At 38.0% G+C, this 24,506-nt stretch overlaps 1 protein-coding gene across 4 annotated transcripts in view; it reads left to right on the forward strand.

Moving 5' to 3' along the window:
* arhgap17a (Rho GTPase activating protein 17a) overlaps positions 1–24,506 on the forward strand; it is a 48,162-nt gene that overhangs the window by 19,954 nt on the left and 3,702 nt on the right. For 2 of the 4 annotated variants that reach the window (XM_059324348.1, XM_059324350.1), the window contains exons 3-19: positions 659–763; positions 978–1,010; positions 1,446–1,522; positions 3,844–3,955; positions 5,458–5,534; positions 6,825–6,942; positions 9,122–9,190; positions 9,344–9,425; positions 10,380–10,507; positions 13,397–13,508; positions 16,356–16,437; positions 16,598–16,678; positions 17,173–17,286; positions 17,836–17,927; positions 20,502–20,649; positions 20,944–21,222; positions 22,403–22,554. In XM_059324348.1, coding sequence (XP_059180331.1) covers positions 659–763; positions 978–1,010; positions 1,446–1,522; positions 3,844–3,955; positions 5,458–5,534; positions 6,825–6,942; positions 9,122–9,190; positions 9,344–9,425; positions 10,380–10,507; positions 13,397–13,508; positions 16,356–16,437; positions 16,598–16,678; positions 17,173–17,286; positions 17,836–17,927; positions 20,502–20,649; positions 20,944–21,222; positions 22,403–22,554 — 1,861 coding nt within the window. The remainder of the gene's footprint in view (positions 1–658; positions 764–977; positions 1,011–1,445; positions 1,523–3,843; positions 3,956–5,457; positions 5,535–6,824; positions 6,943–9,121; positions 9,191–9,343; positions 9,426–10,379; positions 10,508–13,396; positions 13,509–16,355; positions 16,438–16,597; positions 16,679–17,172; positions 17,287–17,835; positions 17,928–20,501; positions 20,650–20,943; positions 21,223–22,402; positions 22,555–24,506) is intronic. The other 2 variants (XM_059324349.1, XM_059324351.1) reach the window with 2 other exon arrangements.

The raw sequence follows: 24,506 nt of genomic DNA on the forward strand, positions 1-24,506 counted from the left end.
CTGTGGTTCTTCTGTGTGGAGCTTGTTGGAGTCCTCTGGCAGCTTAGGTTTAATTAATGACTCTAAATTGCCCATAGGAGTGAATGAGAGTGAATGGTTGTCTGTTTCTATGTGTCCCTCCAGTGATAGTCTGGCAACCTGTCCAGGGTGTACCCCGCCTCTCCCAATGTAGGTGAAATAAAGTCACTAAAAGGTTCTTAAAAGTCACTAAATCTAGGTTGCAAGATGCCCAGTTGGCCCAAGTTTGCCTTATCCGGGAATGGGTGCAGCCAGACCTTTCTCCACAGCTCTGTGTCAGTGCTGGAGATATGCAAGACTAGCAGCCAGTTCCAATCACCGGACGATCAGTCAGTGCTTCTGTATATTGAAGATATTTGCTTAAGATCTGTGAACTTCCATGTCTGAACAACTGAATTTGTTTCTTTGAGCACTTTTAAATCCAAACTAAGAGTTATTGAGGCCAATTCCATAACATGCACTTTTTTCTCATGACGTGTTTAAGGTCTGTATGTTATGTAAATATGTAACTGTATTCTGTGTTTGCTGCCTCTTGGCCAGGGCTCCCTTGAAAAAGAGGTTCTTAATCTCAATGGGATATTCCCTGGTGAAATAAAGGTTAAATAAAAAAAAAAAAAAAAATGTCTTATCCTCTCTACAGATTGAGCGGCGCATGGAGTTGGTGCGTGTGGTGTCCCACAACACACACAAGAGGATGGTGTCATGTCTACAGGGACACATCGGTGCAGAGGCAGAGAAGAGACATGTAAGAGCATGTTGCAATAAAGCCTTCGTTACAGCTGCAGGTTTTTTTTAACCAGAGCACTCAACTGTTTTAGGATGTATAATAACTTGGATTGTGTTATAGACCTCCCACACAATTTTTGAGATGTTTTCATTCTAAGTGTCCACAGTAGGCCTACAGTCCATGATTTGTCTTTTGTGTTTTCTACCCCGCACCACCCAAAAACGCACCTCAGTCCGTACCACGCCTCTATACAGGAAATGGTCAGGTAAAAACACTGATTCCTTATTCCGCCTCTCTGGTTCTCAGCACCGCTCGCTCCGTTTTCCCATTCAGACATCTGTCATCTTTACTCACTGTGCATGACACTTCTACCTTTGGGATTCTCTGGGAAAAAAACAGGATGTTGCACACTCATAAATGTTTTGCACAGATGTAGAAACAAGCTCCAGTGTTGTCACTTGATAAATGTCTCACTTCCCTAGTTTGCATCTTAAATGTCTGTATTTTTCCTCCTGTGCTCAGAAAGCTCTCTTCCTCTTCCTGACTGTGAATTTACCGCTCAATGGAAAGTCCTTGATGATTCTCCATTGGCCTGAACATCAAATACTGAAACTACTGTATAGAAGTTGGTGTTTTTTTTGTGTATGTTGATAACTGTAGAAGTCTAATCAGTGTCTGGATCTGTCCCTCTCACACACAGAAAAAGCTTCCTCTGACTGCACTATCCCAGGCGATGGTGGAAGGCGGGAACCAATTGGGAGAAGACTCCTTGATAGGGTGAGTTTGGGATTGAATGACAGGCTGAACAGCCAATCGACCCGCCTTGGCAACTGTTGCTAATGGAGCAGATGCACCCTAGAGAGTGTGAAATATGAGGCCATGCATTCAGGGCAAGCAATCTGCCCAGTTTTTTTTTTTATTGTCGGGACTTTCAGAAGTTCCCATCATTCATCGTGACCGAGAGAAACACACAAGTTCAGCAGAGGATCTAGAAAGCGAATGTCTCCAGCAGCCATGTGTCTGTCTGGAAGTTATGAGGAAGGGAAACTACGTCAGATAGTCTGCTAGTAAAATGTGATGCATTTATGTTGACTGTGAGCCGAGACTTTCTTTTTTGTATTTCAAGGCTACAGGTTTTTTTTTAATTCCTGGAAGAAAAAAATAACCGTGGCACAAAACTCACCATGATTCATAATCGCAGATGAGCCGTCACTCGGCCTTCTGTGCTCCAGGCTCCGGGCAGCTGGAAATGATGACATCACAGTAACCTGGTTTTGTTTTCAGTTATTGACTGGGAACAGAGGACGAGCTGGAGCAGACTGTCATCCTTCTGTGTTGTTTTATTTTGTCGGGAATGTGTTTGATTAGTTACAATCAATGTTCAATCTGTCAACAAGGCATAAATATGACTACTCTGGGATTTTTAGCCCTCGTGTCATCTGAGGACATACATGAGGACATGTCTGCATGAAAAAAACTGCCATAAAATGATATATTAATATTATTATATCACTTTCACTGAGCTGAATCTTTTAACCCTTCAAATTGTTTACATCATGCCATTTTTGTTTTTTAAAAGGGGAAAAAACCCACAAAATATTAATTATTTAGTATTTTCAGTTTACTAAATGCTAGTGGAAATTTTTATTTTAATCTTTTTACAGTACGTCAAAATAGTCATTCATTTCCATATTTTAACCCTTTAAATTCCAGTTTGGAATTTAACTTTTTCATAACTTTACATAAGGCCAGTGTTTGTTTGTTTGTTTGTTTGTTTGTTTGTTTGTTTGTTTGTGTGTGTCTGCAGGATGCTAAGGGGATTTTTTTTTTTAAGTTTCTGGTAGTCTGGGATGTGTCGAGCAACAATTTGATTTTTATAAATTGTATCAAAGACTGTTGTGCTTGATAATACAGCAAAGTGATATATATTTGCAAATAGGGCATAAAGAGATGTGATTTGTAGTAAAAACTACAAATTTAAAACCAGGGCTCAAGATTTAAAGCCTGATATAATACAATTATATTATGCTCTACTGGCCGTGGAATCAATCATTTTTTAATCGGCTTTAATGGGACATTTTTGTCCTCAAGGGTCTAAGTGTCTGTATTCTGGTTACACAGTTTATTACAGACTTCCAATAGGAGCTGAGAATGAACTCACATAAGTCAAAGTTTATTTATAGAGCACATTTAAAAACAACCTCAGTTGACCAAAGTGCTGTACAGTTATTAAAATATAATAAATCATACACAACTGGGTATAAATAAAAACAATAAAAAGAATAAAATACTAAAAACAGTAAAACAATAAAATAAAATAGAATAAAAATAGTAATAAAAACTCAATCCAAAACAGAGTTAGAGATAAAAAAGACAAATAAAAGGGTAAAAAAGTAAAAAGAAAGCCAAGGATTCTTGCCTAGCTGGGACTGAACGCCAAGGAGAGGTTTTTTTTTTGTGTATTTATTTTTATTGTTTTCATAACAGAAAAATATATACAAATTATGTATACAAATTAGAGATAAATGGTGGAGCTACACAGAACAATATGTTTTTTTTTTTTTGACAGAGTTTTTGACATTAGACAAACAAAACAAGGGTATAACATAAATGGCACAGCAATAGAATAACACTAATTCAGTTTTTAGACATTAAATCAAGAAAAGGTTGCCATATTTTAAAAAAGATATCCTCTTTAGTAGATATGATGTACCTGATTTTCTCCAAGTGTAAGACATTTCCCAGCTCTCTCAACCACATTTCAAACGTAGGAGCTCTTTCAGATTTCCAAAACTGTAGAATTAACTTTCTGGCTAACAATGTTGAAAGGGAGATAGCCTTAGCTTCATAACTACTTTTTACACTATCTGGATTAGCCACTCCAAACAACACAGTGAACGGGTCTGGGTTACATGGAGAATAAACAGGTTTTTAATAATGTTTTAAAGTGCTCAACAGACTGTGCAGCTCTGACCTGGAGAGGTAGGCTGTTCCACAGCTTTGTATGCCATATGTAGTGACGCAGCCAAAATGATCATAAATGAAAAGCCAAAAAACGACAAGTAAAACAACCTTGTCTGTCTTCGGGGTGTTTACAGAAAGATGATGGAAGTGTGCGGCGACGCAGAGAACCGCCTGGCGTCAGAACTGATGCTACATGAGCTGCAGATAGAGAAGGACGTTCTGGATCCCCTCAGCCAACTGGCAGAGGTAAGAAACCTCACACCTTTATTACACCCAAAATCAAAAATAAACAATTAGGCCAACAACAATATTGTTGGAGAAACTGTGGGCAACTGAATGCCAACCATTCTCATATATTTTGGTCATGTGAGAAAATACAATTGTTTTAGGGAAGTGGTTTTAAGAGCTATGGGTGAAATTTTTGGGTATAATATCCCTAATGATCCACGGTGTATATATCTAGGACTGATACCAGATAATGTAATAGGTAAAGAAGACATATACCTGTTCAAGATCCTATCACTTGCAGCTAAGAAAGCCATTACATGAAGTTGGCTGAGAACTGACCCTCCTGGACTGAACCACTGGCTGGACATTGTAGAAGAAATTCGATCAATGGAACAAATGACCCACAGTCTTAGAATCAAAACAGAGCTATATGTTGTAAGATGGACAAAATGGCATCTCTATGTGACAAAGTAGTGTTTACCCCCCTTGTGTTTTTGTATGTTTCTGTATGTGTTTTTATTTTTTGAAAATTATATTTATTGGGTTTTTGGAATTAACATGACACATACATTAATGAGGGTTTACATGCCCACATTCTTAGATAAAAACAAAACAAAACAGACAAGACAAATTACCACTAAAACAAAGAACAAAACGAAGTAAAACAAAAAACCAATAGATATAAAAATAATAATAATAATAATAATAAAAATTACAACTCTGTATTTCCTATGTAGCTGCTGTGTTGAATATTACATTTTCTTTATGCACACATATACACTTCATTGTCCTTTTCAAGTGTTCAACATCTTGATCGGTGACTTTCAAGATATTCAATAAATTGTCCCCATAACTTAAAAAAGCTCTGTATTTTTCCCTTGGTGGCATAGGTTAACTTCTCCATGGCTAGAACATTGGAAAGACTGTTAAACCAATGTTTAACTGTGGGAGATTCAGTGCTCTTCCAGGAAGTTGCTACTGGAAGAGTTGGAAGTTGCTAGTTGCTTTTTATTAACTGGAAAAAATAAAGTTTAAAAAAAAAAAAAAGAAACCTCACACCTTCTGGACACAGCGGCAACTAAACCCCAGTTAAATATATAAAATTCTTTAATAGCTCTTGGCCTGCTTATAAGTGCAGTCACACCCCTACTATTTGTTTTCCTTCGTCTTATAATAGAAGAATGGATTATTTAACAGCTTTTTGTGTTTCCGTGTTTGGGTTTGCACTGCCCAGTCACGTGAGCCCACATTGGCCTGTTTTGTGAGGCTGGAGAAGGAGAAGTCAAAACAAAACTGATTGCAAGCCTGGTAACATAAGGACGTTCCTCTTTGTCATTACAGGCTGTGGTTTGTCATCTTTTATACCACATATTCCAAACATGCTTTTGGGGTAGTTTCTTGTACAACTGCACTATCTACAGCTGCTACTACTGACACGCTGCACATCTCTTTGGTTCAGAGACCTCCATGAACTCACATCTTTGTCATACTAATTCAACTTGTGTGTGTTTTGGATAAAGGTGGACATCCCCAACATCCTGAAGCAGAGGAAACAGCTGGCCAAATTGGTGCTGGACTATGATTCTGCCAGAGCTAGGTCAGTCCGTCTACAGCTCGTTCTTTTTCATACGGAAGAGGATTAGGGCTAGGTAGGAGAAAAAAAATAATAAGAGGAGGGAGGTAAAAATTAGTTATGCACTTTTAGAAAAAACAAGAAAAGACGACAATAAAGTCGACTTTTTGAGTTCTGTAAAGTAGACTGCAAGCTACAACCTGATTTTCCTCAATAAGTCTAATACAGGGATGGGCAACTTAAATGCTGCAAGGGGCCACAATTTTTCATGTTCACTACCACAGGGCCACATATAGGACCGTGCACTTATCCAGATATGATGAAACTGCAATTTTAAATATGTTTACAGTGCAGTAACTTAACATATTTCATGCTCAAATGCATGTATAACAATATAAATAGGAATACAAAGGTTTGAAGCAAGTAAAAAGTGCAAGAACAGCAGACCAACATTAATTGCAAGAAGTAATTTTGTGCATTTTTACACTGCACTTTTAAGATTTCATGCTCAAATGCATGTAGTTGTACTGAGGGCCACTTCAAGTGAGGGTGCGGGCCGTATGCGGCCCCCGGGCCTCCAGTTGCCCATCCCTGGTCTAATATATGTCTAAAACATTCACAAAAAATGAGCAGATCTATCAATATCCTATATTGTGATTGTTTTTGTGATTGCTTTGGAGCAATCTGGAACCAGAATTTACTTCGGGATTGATAAAGTTCTATCTTATCATATCTTATCTTATTTTCCCAAAACAATAGTTGTAGTAACCATTTATGTGTAGGGGGATTTTACGACTACTACATTGGGGTGTTTCAATTTTTATTAATTTATACAGGCTAAAAAAATTATATTTTCTATATATTTTTCAGTATTTGAAATATCGTCAAGAATATCGTTATCACAAAAACACCCTGAAATATTGTGATATTCTTTTATGGCCATATAACACCCATCCCTACTACTGCACCCTTAAATATAGTGGTTATTGCTCATTTTATGACATTAATGTTCCTCTGATGACTTATTGCCACAACAAATCTGTAAATATCTTTCCAACTTTACCGAACTCAAAAAGTTGACTTTATTCCCGACATTTCGACTTCTTTCTCGAACTGCATAATGAAAAAAAATGTCCTTCTCATTATTATTTTTTTGTCTGCTACCTGGCCCCAATCCTCTTCCTTATTTCCATCATGTTATACGTGTTGCATTATATATCGTGTCAGGTGATGCATCCATTCCAGACAGTGTTTTCAAACTTTAGGTAATCTCTTCCCGTGTTTCTCTCGTTCCCCCCTTGTTTCCAAACTCAGATGGTTGCAGGCAACCAAGTCAATAATCTCAGGAACAAACACTCAAGCACTGACGGCCAAGGCTGACCTACTCAAGGAGGAGATGGACGAGGCCACGAACAAAGTGGAGCTTTGCAAGGTAACCAGCATTAATGTATAGAAGACTCCTGGGTCTTTATAGGTCAACTATTGCTTTATAAACAACTTGTTTATCAAGATCATAGCAGGTCATACCAGGGCTCATTAACCCCTTGACGCCGGGAAAGCATTATCGCATTTCTACCATTAAAACCGGGAGCGCTGTTGCGTCACTCCATTAAGGCCGTCATTTTGTAGTATTTGTATTATTTTCCACCTATTTTCAGTCTTTGGCCGATGAAATGCATCAGAATCATGATCAGAATACACAATATATATACACAGAATATCACAATCAATAATAATTGATTGTGATGATGATATAAGAAATCATGACTGTTTATGTCTTCTATTACTTTACGCGTCGTTGAGTAGCCTGAAAACTGCAATATATAAAATGTATTATTATTATGATTATTATTATTTTTTATTAGAGTAGGCTAATGAGAACTATGTCTTGTTCTTCCAATGGTCATATCATGTTTGCATCTTGCTAATGGGCATGTATTAGTATTATGCATAGGATTTTTTATTCAGTCAAATGTAACATTTGCTGAGTTTGTTGATTTTTTAAAAAAATTTATTGAAGGTTTGGACGAATAAACTCAACTTCGTATGAAAGCCACGGGTATAAGCTCTCAAATACTTTTTGAATTTCATTTTTATCTGCTACAGAGGCTGAAAAATCTATTATTTAGTAGGTGTTGAATTTCCAAAAAAACTTCAGGTTTTAGGGGGTCATTTGAAAATCGCCCATAGGTTTTCCAGGCATTTTTTTCCAGGCGCTTTAGGCCTTAATGGGTTAATAGAGTTAAATAAGCTGCGATTAGCTCTGATCAGAAACAGGAAAAAGAATAACCACAGCAACAACTGGACTTCCCAAGACCGCTGGGCCCTCTGACCCAGTTTGCTGACGCACGCAATGAAAATGCCTCATCAGCTCAGTATGTGTGTGTGTGTTTGCATCTATTGAACTGAATCACTGGTGAGTTTTAGTGTGTGGCGGCTGTGCGATGTGTCAGGTTTTCTATCCAGGAAGCTTCGAGCCTTGTGTTTCCCCTGCAAAAGTTCTGCCCCCCAGTCCCAGGGAGTCCAGCCAGCAGCAGGAGGATTTATGACTCATGTAGTGCTGAGCTGACCACTGATGTCTGTCCTCGTGCCACCTGAAGTACACATTCATTTGATGGATGGAGTTTTTTATTTTTTTATTTTTTATTTAACCTTTATTTAACCAGGGAATATCCCATTGAGATTAAGAACCTCTTTTTCAAGGGAGCCCTGGCCAAGAGGCAGCAAACATAGAATACAGTTACATATTTACATAAAATACAGACTTTAAACACGTCATGAGAAACAAGTGCATGTTATGGAATTGGCCTCAATAACTCTTAGTTTGGATTTAAAAGTGCTCAAAGAAACAAATTCAGTTAATTTCCATTCTTTCTGGTGCATATTCCATGCATAAGGTGCAGAGTAAACAAATGCCCTTTTACCCAACTCCGTACGAGCATAAGGGACAGAATGCAACAATTGATCTTGTGAACGAAGAGAATAACATCCTGCATTTCTCACAGTAATTAAGAGTAGTAATACAGTAATACAGAGTTATGAAGTGGGGATGAAAGATCCCCCCAGGACTTTTCCTTTTTCTTTTGTTTACTACCTTGCCCCCTTGGTTTTCTGTAGAAGTTAGGAGAAATCTGTGTTCTGGGTAAAATTCAGCCCACGTTTCTCTGAATTTTTATCACGTGACTGTTGGTCTCAGCCAACTCATTCATTGCTTCACGGTTGTGCTCAGGAGGAAAACATTTAATGCATTTAACAGAATTTGCTTGCTATAAAGGGTTTATTTTTGGCATCATTTTAAATGGCACTTAGAATAAAGTGATTTTTAAAGAAATTTTAAGCTTGATTTGGTAACATTTCCTGACAGAGGTGTTCACCACATGATGTATTCAGGGACTGTTGGGAATTAAAAAAAATCTGATTTCTGTTTTTACAGCTTCTGGCTGGATTAAATGGTGTAATTCTGATGATTTCATTTATTTAAAAAAAAAAATCTGTTTTTAATTAAGCAGCTGGTTGTGGGGTAATTCACAGCAGCAAAGCTTCACTTTGTGTCACTGTTGTTGTTAATGCTACACTGCTTCACTTTAAATTCTTCTTCTTTTATCTCCCAGGATCAACTCGCTGCAGACATGTACAGTTTCTTCTCCAAAGAAGGGGACTATGCCCGCTTCTTCGTTACAGTGAGTACATTGTGTCATCAGCATGTGTTTGAATGAGTTTCTGTGAGAAATCTCACAGCTGCAGAGTAACTGGGGAACACAGACTTGGCCAGTCATTTTATTTACTCACGTTATCCAACTGACCTCCATCTATTCCACTTTGTGTCTCTGCAGCTCTTAGAAGCTCAAGCTGATTACCACAGAAAGTCTCTCACTGTTCTGGAGAATGTGTTGCCAACCATCCAGGCTCAGCAAGGTACGATACATGCAGACTTTTAACACCAAACACTCCAGCGTTGTTATAAAAATGACATACAAGAAGGCTCTGTGCAGCACAGAATATGAGCCCTTTTAACGCGTTTCCTGAAGAATGCGCCTTTTTTCCGAGCGACTACCTCTGTTTTCGTTCGGTTCCTGTGTTGTTTGGGTCCCTTTAAACAAACCTTTTCCTGTTAGGCGGTTTGAGCAGCTCGCCCAAAGGTGACAAGCAGTTGCTAGGAGGAGAAACACTTTCTTATTCACGGCTGGAGAAATGAAACCAGCTACTGTACCTCTCAATGACATCACTCCAGTCTGTTTTTCTGAGCACCAGAGTTACCCGAGTTGCTGTAAAGGCCGCGGATATTAAAGAATGTTGTTTTTTTTCCTCCTCTCAGAGCCCCATCATTAATATTTTTTGGTCTGTGACGCTGTGTCTTTTTCAAGGAGCTTGTTTTTTCCCTGTATTAACACATGTGGTTCAAACCAGATGAGCCTGGTCTCCCAGCATGTGGCGATGACTCACGAGCTACACACACACACACACACACACTTCTCACATCACACCCACCTGGGCTTTTTTTGCGAGCTCCCCTCTCGCTCCTCTGCCTCCCCGTTCACAAACACACATGCACGCAGAAAGCGGCCACGCTGCCGACGAGGAGCATGTGGTTATTATTTGACGGCACCATGTAGGGGGAGCGAGGACCGGCTGGGAACTGGCCCGAGGGAGAGTTGTTGACCCAGAAATCTGCCATCCAGACCAGCAACAGGCTTGAGTCCTGAACCAGTGCTGAGTTTTATTTATTGTTTTATTGCATACCAGTGTGACAAACGAGCCTGACAAATAATCTGTTTCATTTCCACACTTTTTTTTTCAGATTTGAATGAATTCACAGTCTAGCATTGCTGTCTGGTACTCTCTCCAACATTAATGACTCTCTGTGTTCAGACTCGTGGACAGAGAAGCCTGCGTTTGGCACCGGGCTGGATGAACACCTGAAACGGAGTGGAAGGGAGGTGGCCCTGCCGCTGGAGGCCTGCGTCATGATGCTTCTAGAGACTGGCATGAAGGAAGAGGTAAGGAGGTTAAAATGTGGAGAGATTAGGAAGGAAACTTGCCTTCTTTGTAGCTTATGTCATGATCATTCTGCTCTACGGAGGCATTGATCTACTGAGTGAAATCAAAATGATGTGGATCATTAATATGGTGCATTAACCGGCATCACTCACCGGCCACTTTTATTAGGTACACCTGTGCAACTGCTCGTTAAGGCAAATATGTAATCAGCCAATCACATGGCAGCAACTCAATGCATTTAGACATGTAGCTATGGTGAAGACGAGCTGCTGAAGGCCAAAGGCCGCGTTCAGACTGCCAGCCAAAATCCGATTTTTAGCCCATCCAGATTGGAACTGGATGGTTCTTTTGAAGTCTGAATAGTCACAAATCACATGAAATCCAATTTTTGCGAACCGGATCGAAACCACCTTCGGGAGGTAGTTTCAGATCGCATTTGGACTGATGCGTCTCAGTCTGAACCGCTCCAAACACTCGGATCGGTTTTGACTGTCTGTGACGTCACTCTACGTGTAGCGCCGGCAGCGCGGAGACGAGGTGTCCACCGGCAGCCGCGCCCGACTCATGCGGGCCCGACAGGGGCGTCCAGCCGCCCGGTTTCTCCCCTGGTGCGTCTGAGATGTTCTGCACCTCTACTGGACAATGATGATAAGGCGATAAGGCCAATATACTGAGGTGACCTGCTTCCATCATGTTTGTTGTTGTTGTTCTTGTCGCTGTCGCAGTTATATGATGTCTGACGCCGTGACGACGTCAGACGCTCTGACGCCGTTACTATGGCAACCTGTCAGATCAGTCAAAAATGTGGCCCAGTCTGAACAGAGCCATATCCGATTTGGACACTTGCTAAAAATAGTGTGGACAGTCAGCCCTAAAAATCAGATTTGAGCAGGAATCTGATTTGAATCAGATTTGCCTGCAGTCTGAACGCGGCCTTAGTGAAATCAAAATGATGTGGATCATTAATATGGTGCATTAACCGGCATCACTCACCGGCCACTTTTATTAGGTACACCTGTGCAACTGCTCGTTAAGGCAAATATCTAATCAGCCAATCACATGGTAGCAACTCAATGCATTTAGACATGTAGCCATGGTGAAGACGAGCTGCTGAAGGCCAAAGAGAGCATCAGAATGAAGAAGAAAGGTGATTTAAGTGATTTTGAATGTGGCATGGTTGTTGGTACCAGACGGGCCGGTCTGAGTAATTCACAAACTGCTGATCTACTGGGATTTTCACACACAACCATCTCTGGAGTTTACAGAGAATGGTCCCAAACAGAGAAAATATCCAGTGAGCCTTGATTCCTTGTTGATGTCAGAGGAGAATGACAAGACTGGTAGGAGTAATAGAAAGACAACAGTAACTCATCACACGGGTTATAGAAGCAAGAGTCCACACTGCCACTTTATTAGGTACACCTTGCTATCTCATAAAGTGGCTGGTGAGTGTATGTAGCTCATTGTTTCGGTTTTATGGCACACAGGTTTACTCACTTAAGTCAAGATCATGAAGAAGGACAGTGGGCCGAATTGTTATCAATAAAAATAGATATGGAGCCAGATTATGCAACACCCCTTTTCTACTTTTAAGTCGATGCTGAATAAAAAAATATGCCTGTGAAACAAATCCTTGAATAAATAAATGACACAATACATTTGTAACTGTTAATATAGATAGATATAAATGAGTTTACATAGTTCAATATTTTAAAAAAAAAAACTTTTTTTTTATAAGGGGACATTTATTTTATCATTGACATCCTATTTTTTCCCATCTAACTCATTTATTTATTTAAATGTACATTTCCTCTTATACTTGTGTATTTTTTAACCTTTTTTATTTATTTCATAGCCTTATTTATGGATTTCATCATTTTTTCATGCGTTTCATAGGAATATTTTTTTTATTTTATAGCCATGTTTGCTTATTTCATAGGCTTTTTAAAAATATTTAATATTCATTAAAATGACATTCAATTTTCTTCTCTCTAGGTCGGCAACTGATGAATCCAACTTTTTATATAAATGTATACGGTCACATGTTTTGTTCTTTAAATAATAACCAGCAGACATTTGAGAAGTGACCTCGAAAGAGAGGTCACTTCTTATCTAACGCCAAGCTCATTTCCTGCACAGTGTTTTATAGCATGTGTTAAGATTTGTCAGCGTCACCGACTGGACTTCCTTTTGTTTTCCTCGTCTAACCATGGAAGTAAAAGAAGTGCTGGTGTAGCTCATTAAAAGTCACATGGAGCTGTGGCTGCGATTAGCGGCTCCGCTGGTCATTGTCATAATTAAAACCAAGCTTTAAACTGTTTGTTCACATGAACATCTTAAGAGCGAAGCAGACGGGCGGACAGACGAACTGTAAACAGGGAAACTCCTGCATATCTGCCATGCTGTTCCAAAGAAACTGTCACCCGTTATGCTGCATCGACGATTTATGATATGTTTGTGATGTCCCTGCCCGATACAAATTTAGAATACAATAGAATCTACTTGTCTCCTGATCATAAATCAGATTCCTGTTTTGTATCTGTGCAACAAAAAAATGGCTAGAGAGAGTGCAAGTGTTAACTGCACAGCCCACTATTTGTCGACCTATTCATTCCCGGGCGAGTCCGGTCTGTGTCATTATGGTGTGAAGACGGCCTTTGTTTATGTGTCAAAGTAAAGAGCGGGCTGTGCTGTGAGTGGTGGGTGTGTTTGTTTGCCTGCTTTAAGGTTTCATTATGTGCAGCTGGCAGGGGGAGTTTATGTAGTGGAGTTATACAGAGTCTGTGTGTAATTGGCTGAAAGCTCAGTGTGCCTGCTTGTGTCTTTGTTGTTTGCTGGGGATGTTACTGTGCTTTATTTATCTTTCACTGTATGTGTTTGTGTGTCAGGGTCTGTTCAGAATCGCAGCAGGGGCGTCCAAGCTGAAGAAGCTAAAAGCAGCGCTGGACTGTTCCACTTCACAACTGGAGGAGTTCTACTCCGACCCCCACGCTGTCGCTGGTACGTCCCAAACCAGAGACCATTTTAAATGCTCGTTTCTTGGTATACTGGGACCAATTCTCCAATTTATATTACTTCCAAATGAACACTATCTTTGCATAAAAGTAGATATTGTCTTTATTAGGGCCCAAACAGGTACCGACCTGCGAGGTCCCTATTGTTTTTCTGTTTTTTATTTATTTATTTTTCTTGGTCAGATCAAATGATCACATTTTTCACTGCCTGAACAATTATTTATTACAACAATTTATTCATAACTTTAAGCTATTTATTACAACAATTTATTCATAACTTTTAGCTAACTATATCAACTGTTTATCCATTATATTTTAGCTAATTTTATTACTTCAAGCTTAGTTAATTATTAATTAATTAATTAATTAATTAATCAATAATTAACTAAGCTTGAATTATTGATCTGTCAGTACTTTAAGTTAACCATTTTATCTGTTTATTTATTACTTTTAGCCAATTATTTGAACTGTTTAGCCATTAATTTAAGCTACCTCTTTAACTTTCAGTGCTCACTAGTTTTCAGGCCCTCTTATTTATTTTAAATGCTTGTTTCTTGGTATACTGGGACCAATTCTCCAATTACAATTAATTTCATTACTTCCAAATGAACACTATCTTTGCATAAAAGTAGATATTGTCTTTATTAGGGCCCAAACAGGTAACGACCTGCGAGGTCCCTATTGTTTTTCTGTTGGTTATTTATTTATTTTTCTTGGTCAGATCAAATGATCACATTTTTCACTGCCTGAACAATTATTTATTACAATAATTTATTCATAACTTTAAGCTCTTTATTACAACAATTTATTCATAACTTTTAGCTAACTATATCAACTGTTTATCCATTATATTTTAGCTAATTTTATTACTTCAAGCTTAGTTAATTATTGATTAATTAATTAATTAATTATTGATCTGTCAGTACTTTAAGTTAACCATTTTATCTGTTTATTCATTACTTTTAGCCAATTATTTGAACTGTTTAGCCATTAATTTAAGCTACCTCTTTAACTTTCAGTGCTCACTAGTTTTCAGGCCCTCTTATTTATTTTAAATGCTTGTTTCTTGGTATACTGGGACCAATTCTCCAATTTATATTACTTCCAAATGAACACTATCTTTGCATAAAAGTAGATATTGTCTTTATTAGGGCCCAAACAGGTAACGACCTGCGAGGTCCCTTTTGTTTTTCTGTTGGTTATTTATTTATTTTTCTTGGTCAGATCAAATGATCACATTTTTCACTGCCTGAACGTACCTCAAAACTCACTAAACTTTGAATATTTTTTTTATTGAACTGTTAATAATTAGGTTTTTAGCTAACTATTGCAGCCATTTATTCATAACTTTTAGCTATTTATTGCAACCTTTTATTCATAACTTTTAGCTATTTATTGCAACCTTTTATTCATAACTTTTAGCTATTTATTGCAACCTTTTATTCATAATTTTTAGCTATTTATTGCAACCATTTATTCATGACTTTTAGCTATTTATTGCAACCTTTTATTCATAACTTTTAGCTATTTATTGCAACCATTTATTCATGACTTTTAGCTATTTATTGCAACCTTTTATTCATAACTTTAAGCTATTTATTGCAACCATTTATTCAAAACGACTAGCTATTGATTGCAGCCATTTATTCATAACTTTTAGCTATTTATTGCAACCTTTTATTCATAACTTTTAGCTATTTATTGCAACCTTTTATTCATAATTTTTAGCTATTTATTGCAACCATTTATTCATGACTTTTAGCTATTTATTGCAACCTTTTATTCATAACTTTTAGCTATTTATTGCAACCATTTATTCATAACTTTAAGCTATTTATTACAACAATTTATTCCTAACTTTTAGCTAACTATATCAACTGTTTATCCATTATATTTTAGCTAATTTTATTACTTCAAGCTTAATTAATTATTGATTAATTAATTAATTAATTATTTAATTATTGACCTGTCAGTACTTTAAGTTAACCATTTTATCTGTTTATTCATTACTTTTAGCCAATTATTTGAACTGTTTAGCCATTCATTTAAGCTACCTCTTTAACTTTCAGTGCTCGCTAGTTTTCAGGCCCTCTTATAAAAATGCAACATGCAGTGTTCCAGCCGACTTAATATGTGGCTATATCCTTCAATCAAATCATAATTATTTTTTTAATGAGTTGAACTTCTCTACAATCTTTCCATATATCCCCTGTGGTACAAGTACCCCTAGTTGGGAGCAAGGTTATAATAGTTTTGGATTTTTCAGTAGTTTTAGTTTTAATTTCGTTGTCAATTATTATTTTCAAATTCAGTCAGTTTTAATTCGTTTTTAGAGTGAGTTTTCTAGTTTTAATTAGTTTTTATTTTTTGGAAAATGCTTAGTTTTAGTTTAGTTTTCATTAGTTTTAGTGTTAGTTTTAGTTTTTTTGTAATTATTTGTTGGGTGCCAGATTCAATAAGGTCACAATGAATGTTGCCTTTATTTCCTTTGTCTGATCCATCTCAGCCCCAATAAGTTTATTATTAAGTCATAAAACCAGATAAATGAAATAGATTTCATATCAACATAAAAAGGTTTACGTATGAAAAAAGCTGAAAGACAAAAACTAAGGACATTTTCACTATAATTTTAGTTAGTTTTGTAACCACAAAATACAGTTTCAGTTAGTTATCGTTTTCTAAAAAACTCTCGTTTTTATTTTTATTTCAGTTAACGAAAATGTTTTTTCAATTCTAGTTTTCGTTATTTCGTTAGTTTTCGTTTACTATAATAACCTTGGTTGGGAGTCACCTGCTTAAATGATGAAACCTGTGTGTGGTTGTGTGGTTTCAGGAGCACTGAAGTCCTACCTGAGGGAACTCCCTGAACCTCTGATGACCCACCAGCTTTATGATGAATGGATCCAGGCATCCAGGCAAGGCTCTTAACACTATCACTGGGAATAAAATGTACCAAAATTGAATGAATCTATCACTGTGCAGCAGTCAGAAATGATAGGATGATTACTCTGGGAGGTTCAGCCCTCTGGAGACTGTACTAATAACGTGCTCTGCTTTCATTTTCCATCTCTCCAGTGTGTCAGACCCAGACAAGAGGCTCCAGGCGCTCTGGGTTGTGTGTGATAAGCTACCAAAGAACAACAAAACCAACCTGAGGTCAGTTGTTTAAACCCACGACAGAAAGGTTGTGACGGCGTTGCTTCAATTGACAGTGTTTCATTAAGTTTCTTGCAAGGTTATAATAGTTTTGGATTTTTCATTAGTTTTAGTTTTAATTTCGTTGTCAATTTTTGTTTTCAAATTCAGTCAGTTTTAATTAGTTTTTAGAGTGAGTTTGCTAGTTTTGATTAGTTTTATTTTTTGGAAAATGCTTAGTTTTAGTTTAGTTTTTATTAGTTTTAGTGTTGGTTTTAGTTTTTTGTAATGGGGTATTTTTTGGGTGCCAGATTCAATAAGGTCACAATAAATGTTTCCTTTAGTTTTAGTTAGTTTTGTAACCACACAATACAGTTTCAGTTAGTTATCGTTTTTTAAAAAACTCCCGTTTTGATTTTCATTTCAGTTAACGAAAATGTTTTTTCAATTCTAGTTTTCGTTATTTCGTTAGTTATCGTTAACTATAATAACCTTGGTTTCTTGTTCTCCTTCAGGTATCTGGTGAAGTTTCTGGCCAAACTGGCTCAGGACAGCGAGGTGAACAAAATGACTCCAAGCAACATCGCCATCGTCCTCGGACCCAATCTGCTGTGGGCCAAGACTGAAGGGTGAGAGGGAATGACCGCATCACGTGTTAGATAGATAGATAGATAGATATAGACTTTATTTATCCCAAGCTGGGAAATTACAGCGTAGCAGCAGCATTACACACAGAGACAACGACAACACAATTAAATAAAAAGAACAACCTAGGCATACTTCAAGCAATAAAATATAAAAATACAATAAAATACAATAAAAAATAAAGTGTCTAAAGAAGGAGTAGAATAGAATTCCAGTGCAGAATAAATATGAATATACAGTGTAAAAATGTTGGTGCTATGAAACAAATAAGGTGCGATGAACAGTGTGCATAAAGAACACATAAAGTGCATAGACAGTATGTAATGAACCAGACTATTATTTGTTATTGTACAGTGTGATGGCATGTGGCAGGAAAGATTTTTTATATCTGTCCCTTAGTTAGTTACTGTGCCAAACAAAGGAAATGTTATAAAAGGCATGACCCTATTCTAGCGAGGAAAAGCCTGTTATTTTATGTCCCTCATTATGTTAGAAAGCGTCTCATTTCTGCTCATGTGTATGTGTCCACCCAGGAGTCTGGCTGAGATGGCTGCAGCTACCTCTGTGCACGTGGTGGCCATCGTGGAGCCCATCATCCAGCATGCTGACTGGTTCTTTCCTGAGGGTAGGTTGTTTCCTCTGCAGCAGTTCCTTTCAGTCCGACCAATCAGGGCTTTTTTTTATTTATTTATTTATTTTTTTAAACAATATATTTATTGACATTTCCTTACATAACAAAACAAGATTACAAATGGACTATACACATACACATCACAGACATCCACTTCTCAGCCACAAAACATTTCATAATTCAATGCCTTATACAATTGCAGGTACATGAACTCATTAATCCTGATTTAAGGTTTACTTAACTGACTGCTTATTCTTCTTCATTGTCAATTGTCAGATTAACAAACCGTAACAAACACTTTAAACGGTTCCCATATTTTTTCAAACAAATCCTGCCTTCCTTTTCGTATGTATGTCACTCTCTCCAAAGGAAAAGTTGTGAGCATTTGCCTCACCCAATACATAGCATTCGGTCTGCTGGTCTTTTTCCAAAACATTGCAATGGCTCTTTTAGCGTGTAACAGACACATATCTATTAATATTCTTTCACTTTTGTTGTATTTGTGACCTTTTGGATAAAGTCCTAAGACAAAAAGTGCAGGATCCATTGAAATGTTTTTTTAAATAATTTTTTCTATTGCCTCTTTAACCTCCTCCCAAAAATATTTTATCTTAGTGCATTGCCACACACAATGGAATAGTGTCCCTTTCACCGTAGTACATTTTGTACACACATCAGGGATATTCCTATTATATTTATTTAATTTAACTGGTGTGATATAAGTTCTCATCAACCACTTATACTGCAATAGTCTAAATCGAGTGTTGATTGATTGGGTGTGAGCCTTATTACATATAGATTGCCAGTCCTCTAATGATATGTCTGTATCCAGATCTTCCTTCAATCAGGGCTTATTTTACACCAGGGATTCACGGTGAATACGATTGATATTAAAGGCCTGGCGAGAAAAGAAGGAGTCAGCAGTAACGATGCTGCAAGATTAAAATCACTGCTGTGTCTGCCCTGGCTCCATCTGTGGTTTGTACTTCAGTGGTCAGCTCAAAGGATGCAGTGAAAACTTAGAAAACAGATGTCAGATATTCCCCTTTATTCAGCTGAAGGAGTCAGTATAGTGCTGTTCCCTTTTCAAGAGACTTTCCATAAAATCAATTTGAGTGACCGACTGTTACAATTGTTATACCAAAGCTTGTGCACTCTTCTGTGAATTTGTATCATGGGATGCAAATTACACTTATTTGATTAAAGCATTTTGCATTATTGTCATGGTTGATCTAGCAGCTCTGGTGCTCATACAGAGAGAGGGGGGGGGGCGATGGGTCAGTGGCTTGTGCTGTCATGTTAAAACAATAAGGACTTTGTGGCAGATTCTTTCACAGTCTCAAGACAATTTCAGGCAGTTTTTTAGACTTGTAGATGCCCATCGGTTTCAATCCAAGCCAAGGTTATTATAGTTAACGAAAACTAACAAAATAACGAAAACTAAAATTGAAAAAACATTTTCGTTAACTGAAATAAAAATAAAAACGAGTTTTTAAAAAAACGATAACTAACTGAAACTGTATTGTGTGGTTACAAAACTAACTAAAACTAACTGAAATTATCGTGAAAATGTCCTTAGTTTTCGTCTTTGTCAACTTTTTTCATTCATAATTCAGTGTTTCTATTTCAACATGCAGGAACACATGGTAAATATGTTTACTGAGACTGGGATGTCTACACTCCAACCCAAATACAAAACACCTGGAACTGTAAGAATTAATAACCTTATTGGGGCTGAGATGGATAAACCAAAGGAAATGAAGGCACATACCCATTACAAAAAAACAAAAACTAACACTAAAACTAATAAAAACTAAACTAAAACTAAGCATTTTCAAAAAATAAAAACTAAACTAAAACTAGCAAACTCACTCAAAAGTTTGGACACACACCTTCTCATTCAATGCGTTTTTCTTTATTTTCATGACTATTTACATTGTAGATTCTCACTGAAGGCATCAAAACTATGAATGAACACATATGGAATTATGTACTTAACAAAAAAAGTGTGAAATAACTGAAAACATGTCTTGTATTTTAGATTCCTCAAAGTAGCCACCCTTTGCTTACTAGAATATAAGACGTTTTCAGTTATTTCACACTTTTTTGTTAAGTACATAATTCCACATGTGTTCATTAATAGTTTTGATGAATCTACAATGTCAATAGTCATGAAAATAAAGGAAAAACATTGAATGAGAAGGTGTGTCCAAACTTTTGGCCTGTACTGTATGCGATATGGTCTAATTCCATATCACATTAAAAAATATATCAATATATTTTTTATATCGATATATATCGCCCAGCTCTACTATACCTATAGAACTATTTGCTTTTTAAAAAAAACAAAAAACCCTACTTGCAGTTTCACTTGACCGTGAACACCTCTAATTCAGTCAAAGTTTTGCAGCATGTTTGTCACGTGACTGCTGGTCTCAGCCGAGGCGTTTACGACTTCCCAGTTGCACTGAAGAGTGCAGCATTTAAGGTTTTGTACAGGATCTGGATCTTTAAACTGCTAGTGTCGTAGTTTGCTTTGGTAAACCTTATCCTCTGTGTCTCCAACAGATGTGGAGTTCAACGTGTCCGGCATGTTTGCGATGCCCACGCCTGCGTCCAACCACAACAATCACCTTGACTACGACTGCAGCACCATTGAGAGGAAGAGGCCCGGCAGCATGGTGGGACCAGAGAACGACACGACGCGCAAAGACAAGTAATCAGCCTCAGTGCAGCCCCCTCCTCTCCGCCCCACAACACTCAATACTTACTCTGATTAATTGCTTTGGGATTAACTCAGTTTTTAATCCAGTTGCTTTTTTCTGATCCCTTTTGCTTCTTGTAAATTTTGGGGAAGATTCCTTTTTACTATGATCATTAACACTGATTGTAATGACTTCTCTCTGTGTGGTAATGGGGATTCTCTCTCCTGGTCTAATCAATGACTTTCTGATCAAAGCTTTGGTGTTTATTTTTTTCCTCCACTGTCTCCCTGCTCTCCCTCGTGTAGCACCCCTAACAAGCACTCGGACCACACCCTGCGTAGAGGCAGTAACACCTTAGGTAGAAAGCAGCACACTTCACCTGCCTTCCAGCCTCCTTTACCCCCTGTGGAGGCTCCGGGGCAGGGCCACGGGGCCCCGCAGGTCCCCCAGCCCTCGGCTGAGCCCCAGCCACAGGCTCCATCAGGGGGTTCGGGGCCTGACGCTGCCCAGCAAAGCTTGGCGCAGAGTCTAGCCGCTCTCGCAGCCGCTCAGCAGCTTCTAGCCCAGCACACAGAGGAGCTCAGGTAAGGGCTGCCTCCATGGTCAATGACACAGCATGCTTTGATTCTATCAGTGGTGTTATGGGAAGACATTACTGCAGGGGTGGCCAACCTGTGGCTCCAGAGCCTCATGTGGCTCTTTAGGCTACCTGCAGGGGCTCCCCGTGGCTGGGACAAAAAAAATGATATACATATTTTTACATTAAAATGTTCATTTATCCATGGTGTAGACCAAAAGCTATTTGTATTCCTCAATTGTTAAATTGTATAGCCTTTTTACAGCATGTTAAAAAAGTTTTGACATTTAAGTCAACTAAAATGGGCTTCATAGCTAACGAAAGTCTCCGGCCCGGTGCCTTAACCTTTCAGTTTTGCCAATTTTGAGTTTAGTTTTGAGTTCCCCGACATAGACTAGTTTTCAAAATCATATTAATAAATGCTCAATATGACTATTAATAATGTTGGTAGGCTAATTTAGACTTATTAGGCTGTTTAATTTTCATTTTAGGCTCAATATAAGGTTTTATAAAGATTTTCTCTTTTTTTTTTTTTTGGCCAACAGTGGCTCTTTAGTTAGTAAAGGTTGTCCACCCCTGCATTAGTGCATTAGTGCTGGAATATTAATGCATGTTTCACTGGTATCTTGCAGTCATTTCCTCCTCTCTTGGTCACTATGGTTCAGTTTCTCTCGCAAAAACCACAGTTTTTCTTACACCACCACCAGTTCCAGCTATGCAGACACGTCTGCGTTCAGCCCACAGACGCAGCACAACAATGGCTGCTGTCATCCTGCTAACAGTCACTCCCAGGGCCTCTCGACTTCCCATCCCTCTGCTTTCCTCCCCAAATCACTGGAATCAGCAGGAACCTCGCACTAACTGGCCCAAACTGCTTTGAAAAGCCTGTTATGCAACAACTGAAGGGTGTCTTTGATTTAGCTGCTGAAAGGACAACCTTCATATGCAGACAGATAGCACTATTCAGTTCAGCATTCTTGTGGTCCTACAGACTCTGCTGGGAAGGTAGATTCAGATGAGGCACCCAGATAAAATTTGTGAGGCACTTAGGTTTGCTGTATCTATTTTAAAAGATCTAACCTTCGGTAAAAGCACTCAGCTGTGGATGTTGTTGTATAAATAAATACCCAGATTTTTTTATAAAGCTTGCAGGTTTAAAGTTTCTTTTCTCCCCTTCTTCTCAAAAGCAACCCAAAGCTACGTGATTCCACATCTGTCCCGACCCCTCTGCTCCAGAGGAACGGCTCTGGAGGAGGAGGGGGCCACGCTGCAGGGCAGCTGGGCACTGGGACCCCCGCGGCTGGATCCATGGGGCCCAGTCCGCACATGATGCGCAGAGGTAAGAGTGTGTATGGTTCAAATAAGGATATTGCTTCCAAGCTGGTCAGTCATCCAGGTCTTAAGAAGTTTAACCCATTGAAGCCTGGAAAGTGGATACGTCGTTTTGTAGTATTTGTATAAGCTCTCAAATACTTTTATAATTTCATTTCTATCTGCTACAGAGGCTGAAAAATCTATTATTTAGTAGGAAGCGTTGACACTTCTGTTGAATTTCGAGAAAAACTTCAGGTTTTAGAGGCTTATTTTAAAATCGCCCAGAGGTTTTACAGGCGTTTCAGGCCTCAATGGGTTAAAGGGACGGCACACTGACTGTGGATGAGACCCTCATACAAAAATCTGAACAATCCCTTTAAGGAAACTGGACATGAAGACATCTGAAATACGTTTTTTCCATTTTGGGAAATCTCTCCAAATTGTTATCATTTTTGTGAGAAGCTAAGAATGCTAATCCATCCTTTGAGTTAATCTTCAGATGTTCTGCTGTAACATTCACTCTTCTGACTAAAGAAAACCTCCAACACTCAGAGTTCGTCAGGCCGAAGCCTTACAGGCTGTTGAATAGCCGCAGCTTACATTTATGAACTTACAGAACCTGAAATCTATTCTGTTTTGAGATGTGTTGTGATTCCTGAGTTCAAACTGATGTCAAGCTTGCAGGAAAACTGTTTATTTGATCTTTTTATTGATTCACAATGTTGCTTTTTGCTCTCCTACTTCTTCTTTTTTTAAGCTTTCTGTAGTTTAACTTTTTGGGTAATAGTCCTTTGCCGTTTCGACACTTCAGTTTTTCATAAAATAAAATATAAAGCATAATGATTGCACTTTGGTGGTGCTGCTAGACTGATTTTGTTTCATTTGGACAAAACTAGTTGGCTGGACAGGCTAATTGTTTCATCATGTTTCACCTGTTTTCAGTCTTTTTGCTAAGCTAAGCTAACCGGTTCCTGATGGCAACTTTGTATTTGCTGCACAGACATGAGATATAGGCGTCAGTCTTTTAATCTAACGCTGCAAGAAATGTGTATTTCTCAAAATCTAAGACTGAAACTTCAACAACTTCCATCAACAAATTCCAATGCACAATTTTCAATGCGCATAAATGTTTTTATGCTCGTTTGAGGTAGTTTTTGTCCTTTTCGGGAAAAAAATAGTAATGCGCTAAATGGGAAATTGAAACGCTTTTCCTGAATACGTTCTGACGTAGCAAACATTTAACTCACATGGCTGATCAGCTGTTTACGCTCTGACATGAAAGAATTATAAGTTGTCCAATTGAATCCAATTCTGGAATACTTCTCTCTATTTTCTCTCGTGGGTGGCCAAAGTGTCCGATTAGCAATTTCTTTCTTGTTGTTTTTTCCCTCTTGCGCAATCTCTTCTTCTTCTACTGTTTACTGACGGATTAGCCTACAGCAATACATCACACTGCCATCTGCTGGCCAAAGTACGTTTATGCAGCTTTGGTTATTTGCTCTAAACCAGTTGATTGAAACATCCCTTATTCGCATTCTCTTTAATGCAACATTTCAAAATTTGCTTCGACTGAAATGGAAACAATTGAACTTTTTACCACCTTTTTGTTATTTTTAATCTTTTGTTCATATTTCTGATGTTGTTGGTATCACAGTTGCAGTTTTGTGTGAAACACATACAGTACAGGCCAAAAGTTTGGACACACTTTCTCATTCAATGCGTTTCCTTTATTTTCATGACTATTGACATTGTAAATTCATCAAAACTATTAATGAACACGTGGAATTATGTACTTAACAAAAAAGTGTGAAATAACTGAAAACATGTCTTATATTCTAGTAAGCAAAGGGTGGCTACTTTGAGGAATCTAAAATACAAGACATGTTTTCAGTTATTTCACACTTTTTTTGTTAAGTACATAATTCCATATGTGTTCATTCATAGTTTTGATGCCTTCAGTGAGAATCTACAATGTAA

This window comes from Centropristis striata, chromosome 21 (genome assembly GCF_030273125.1).
Source record: "Centropristis striata isolate RG_2023a ecotype Rhode Island chromosome 21, C.striata_1.0, whole genome shotgun sequence".
NCBI lineage: Eukaryota > Metazoa > Chordata > Actinopteri > Perciformes > Serranidae > Centropristis > Centropristis striata.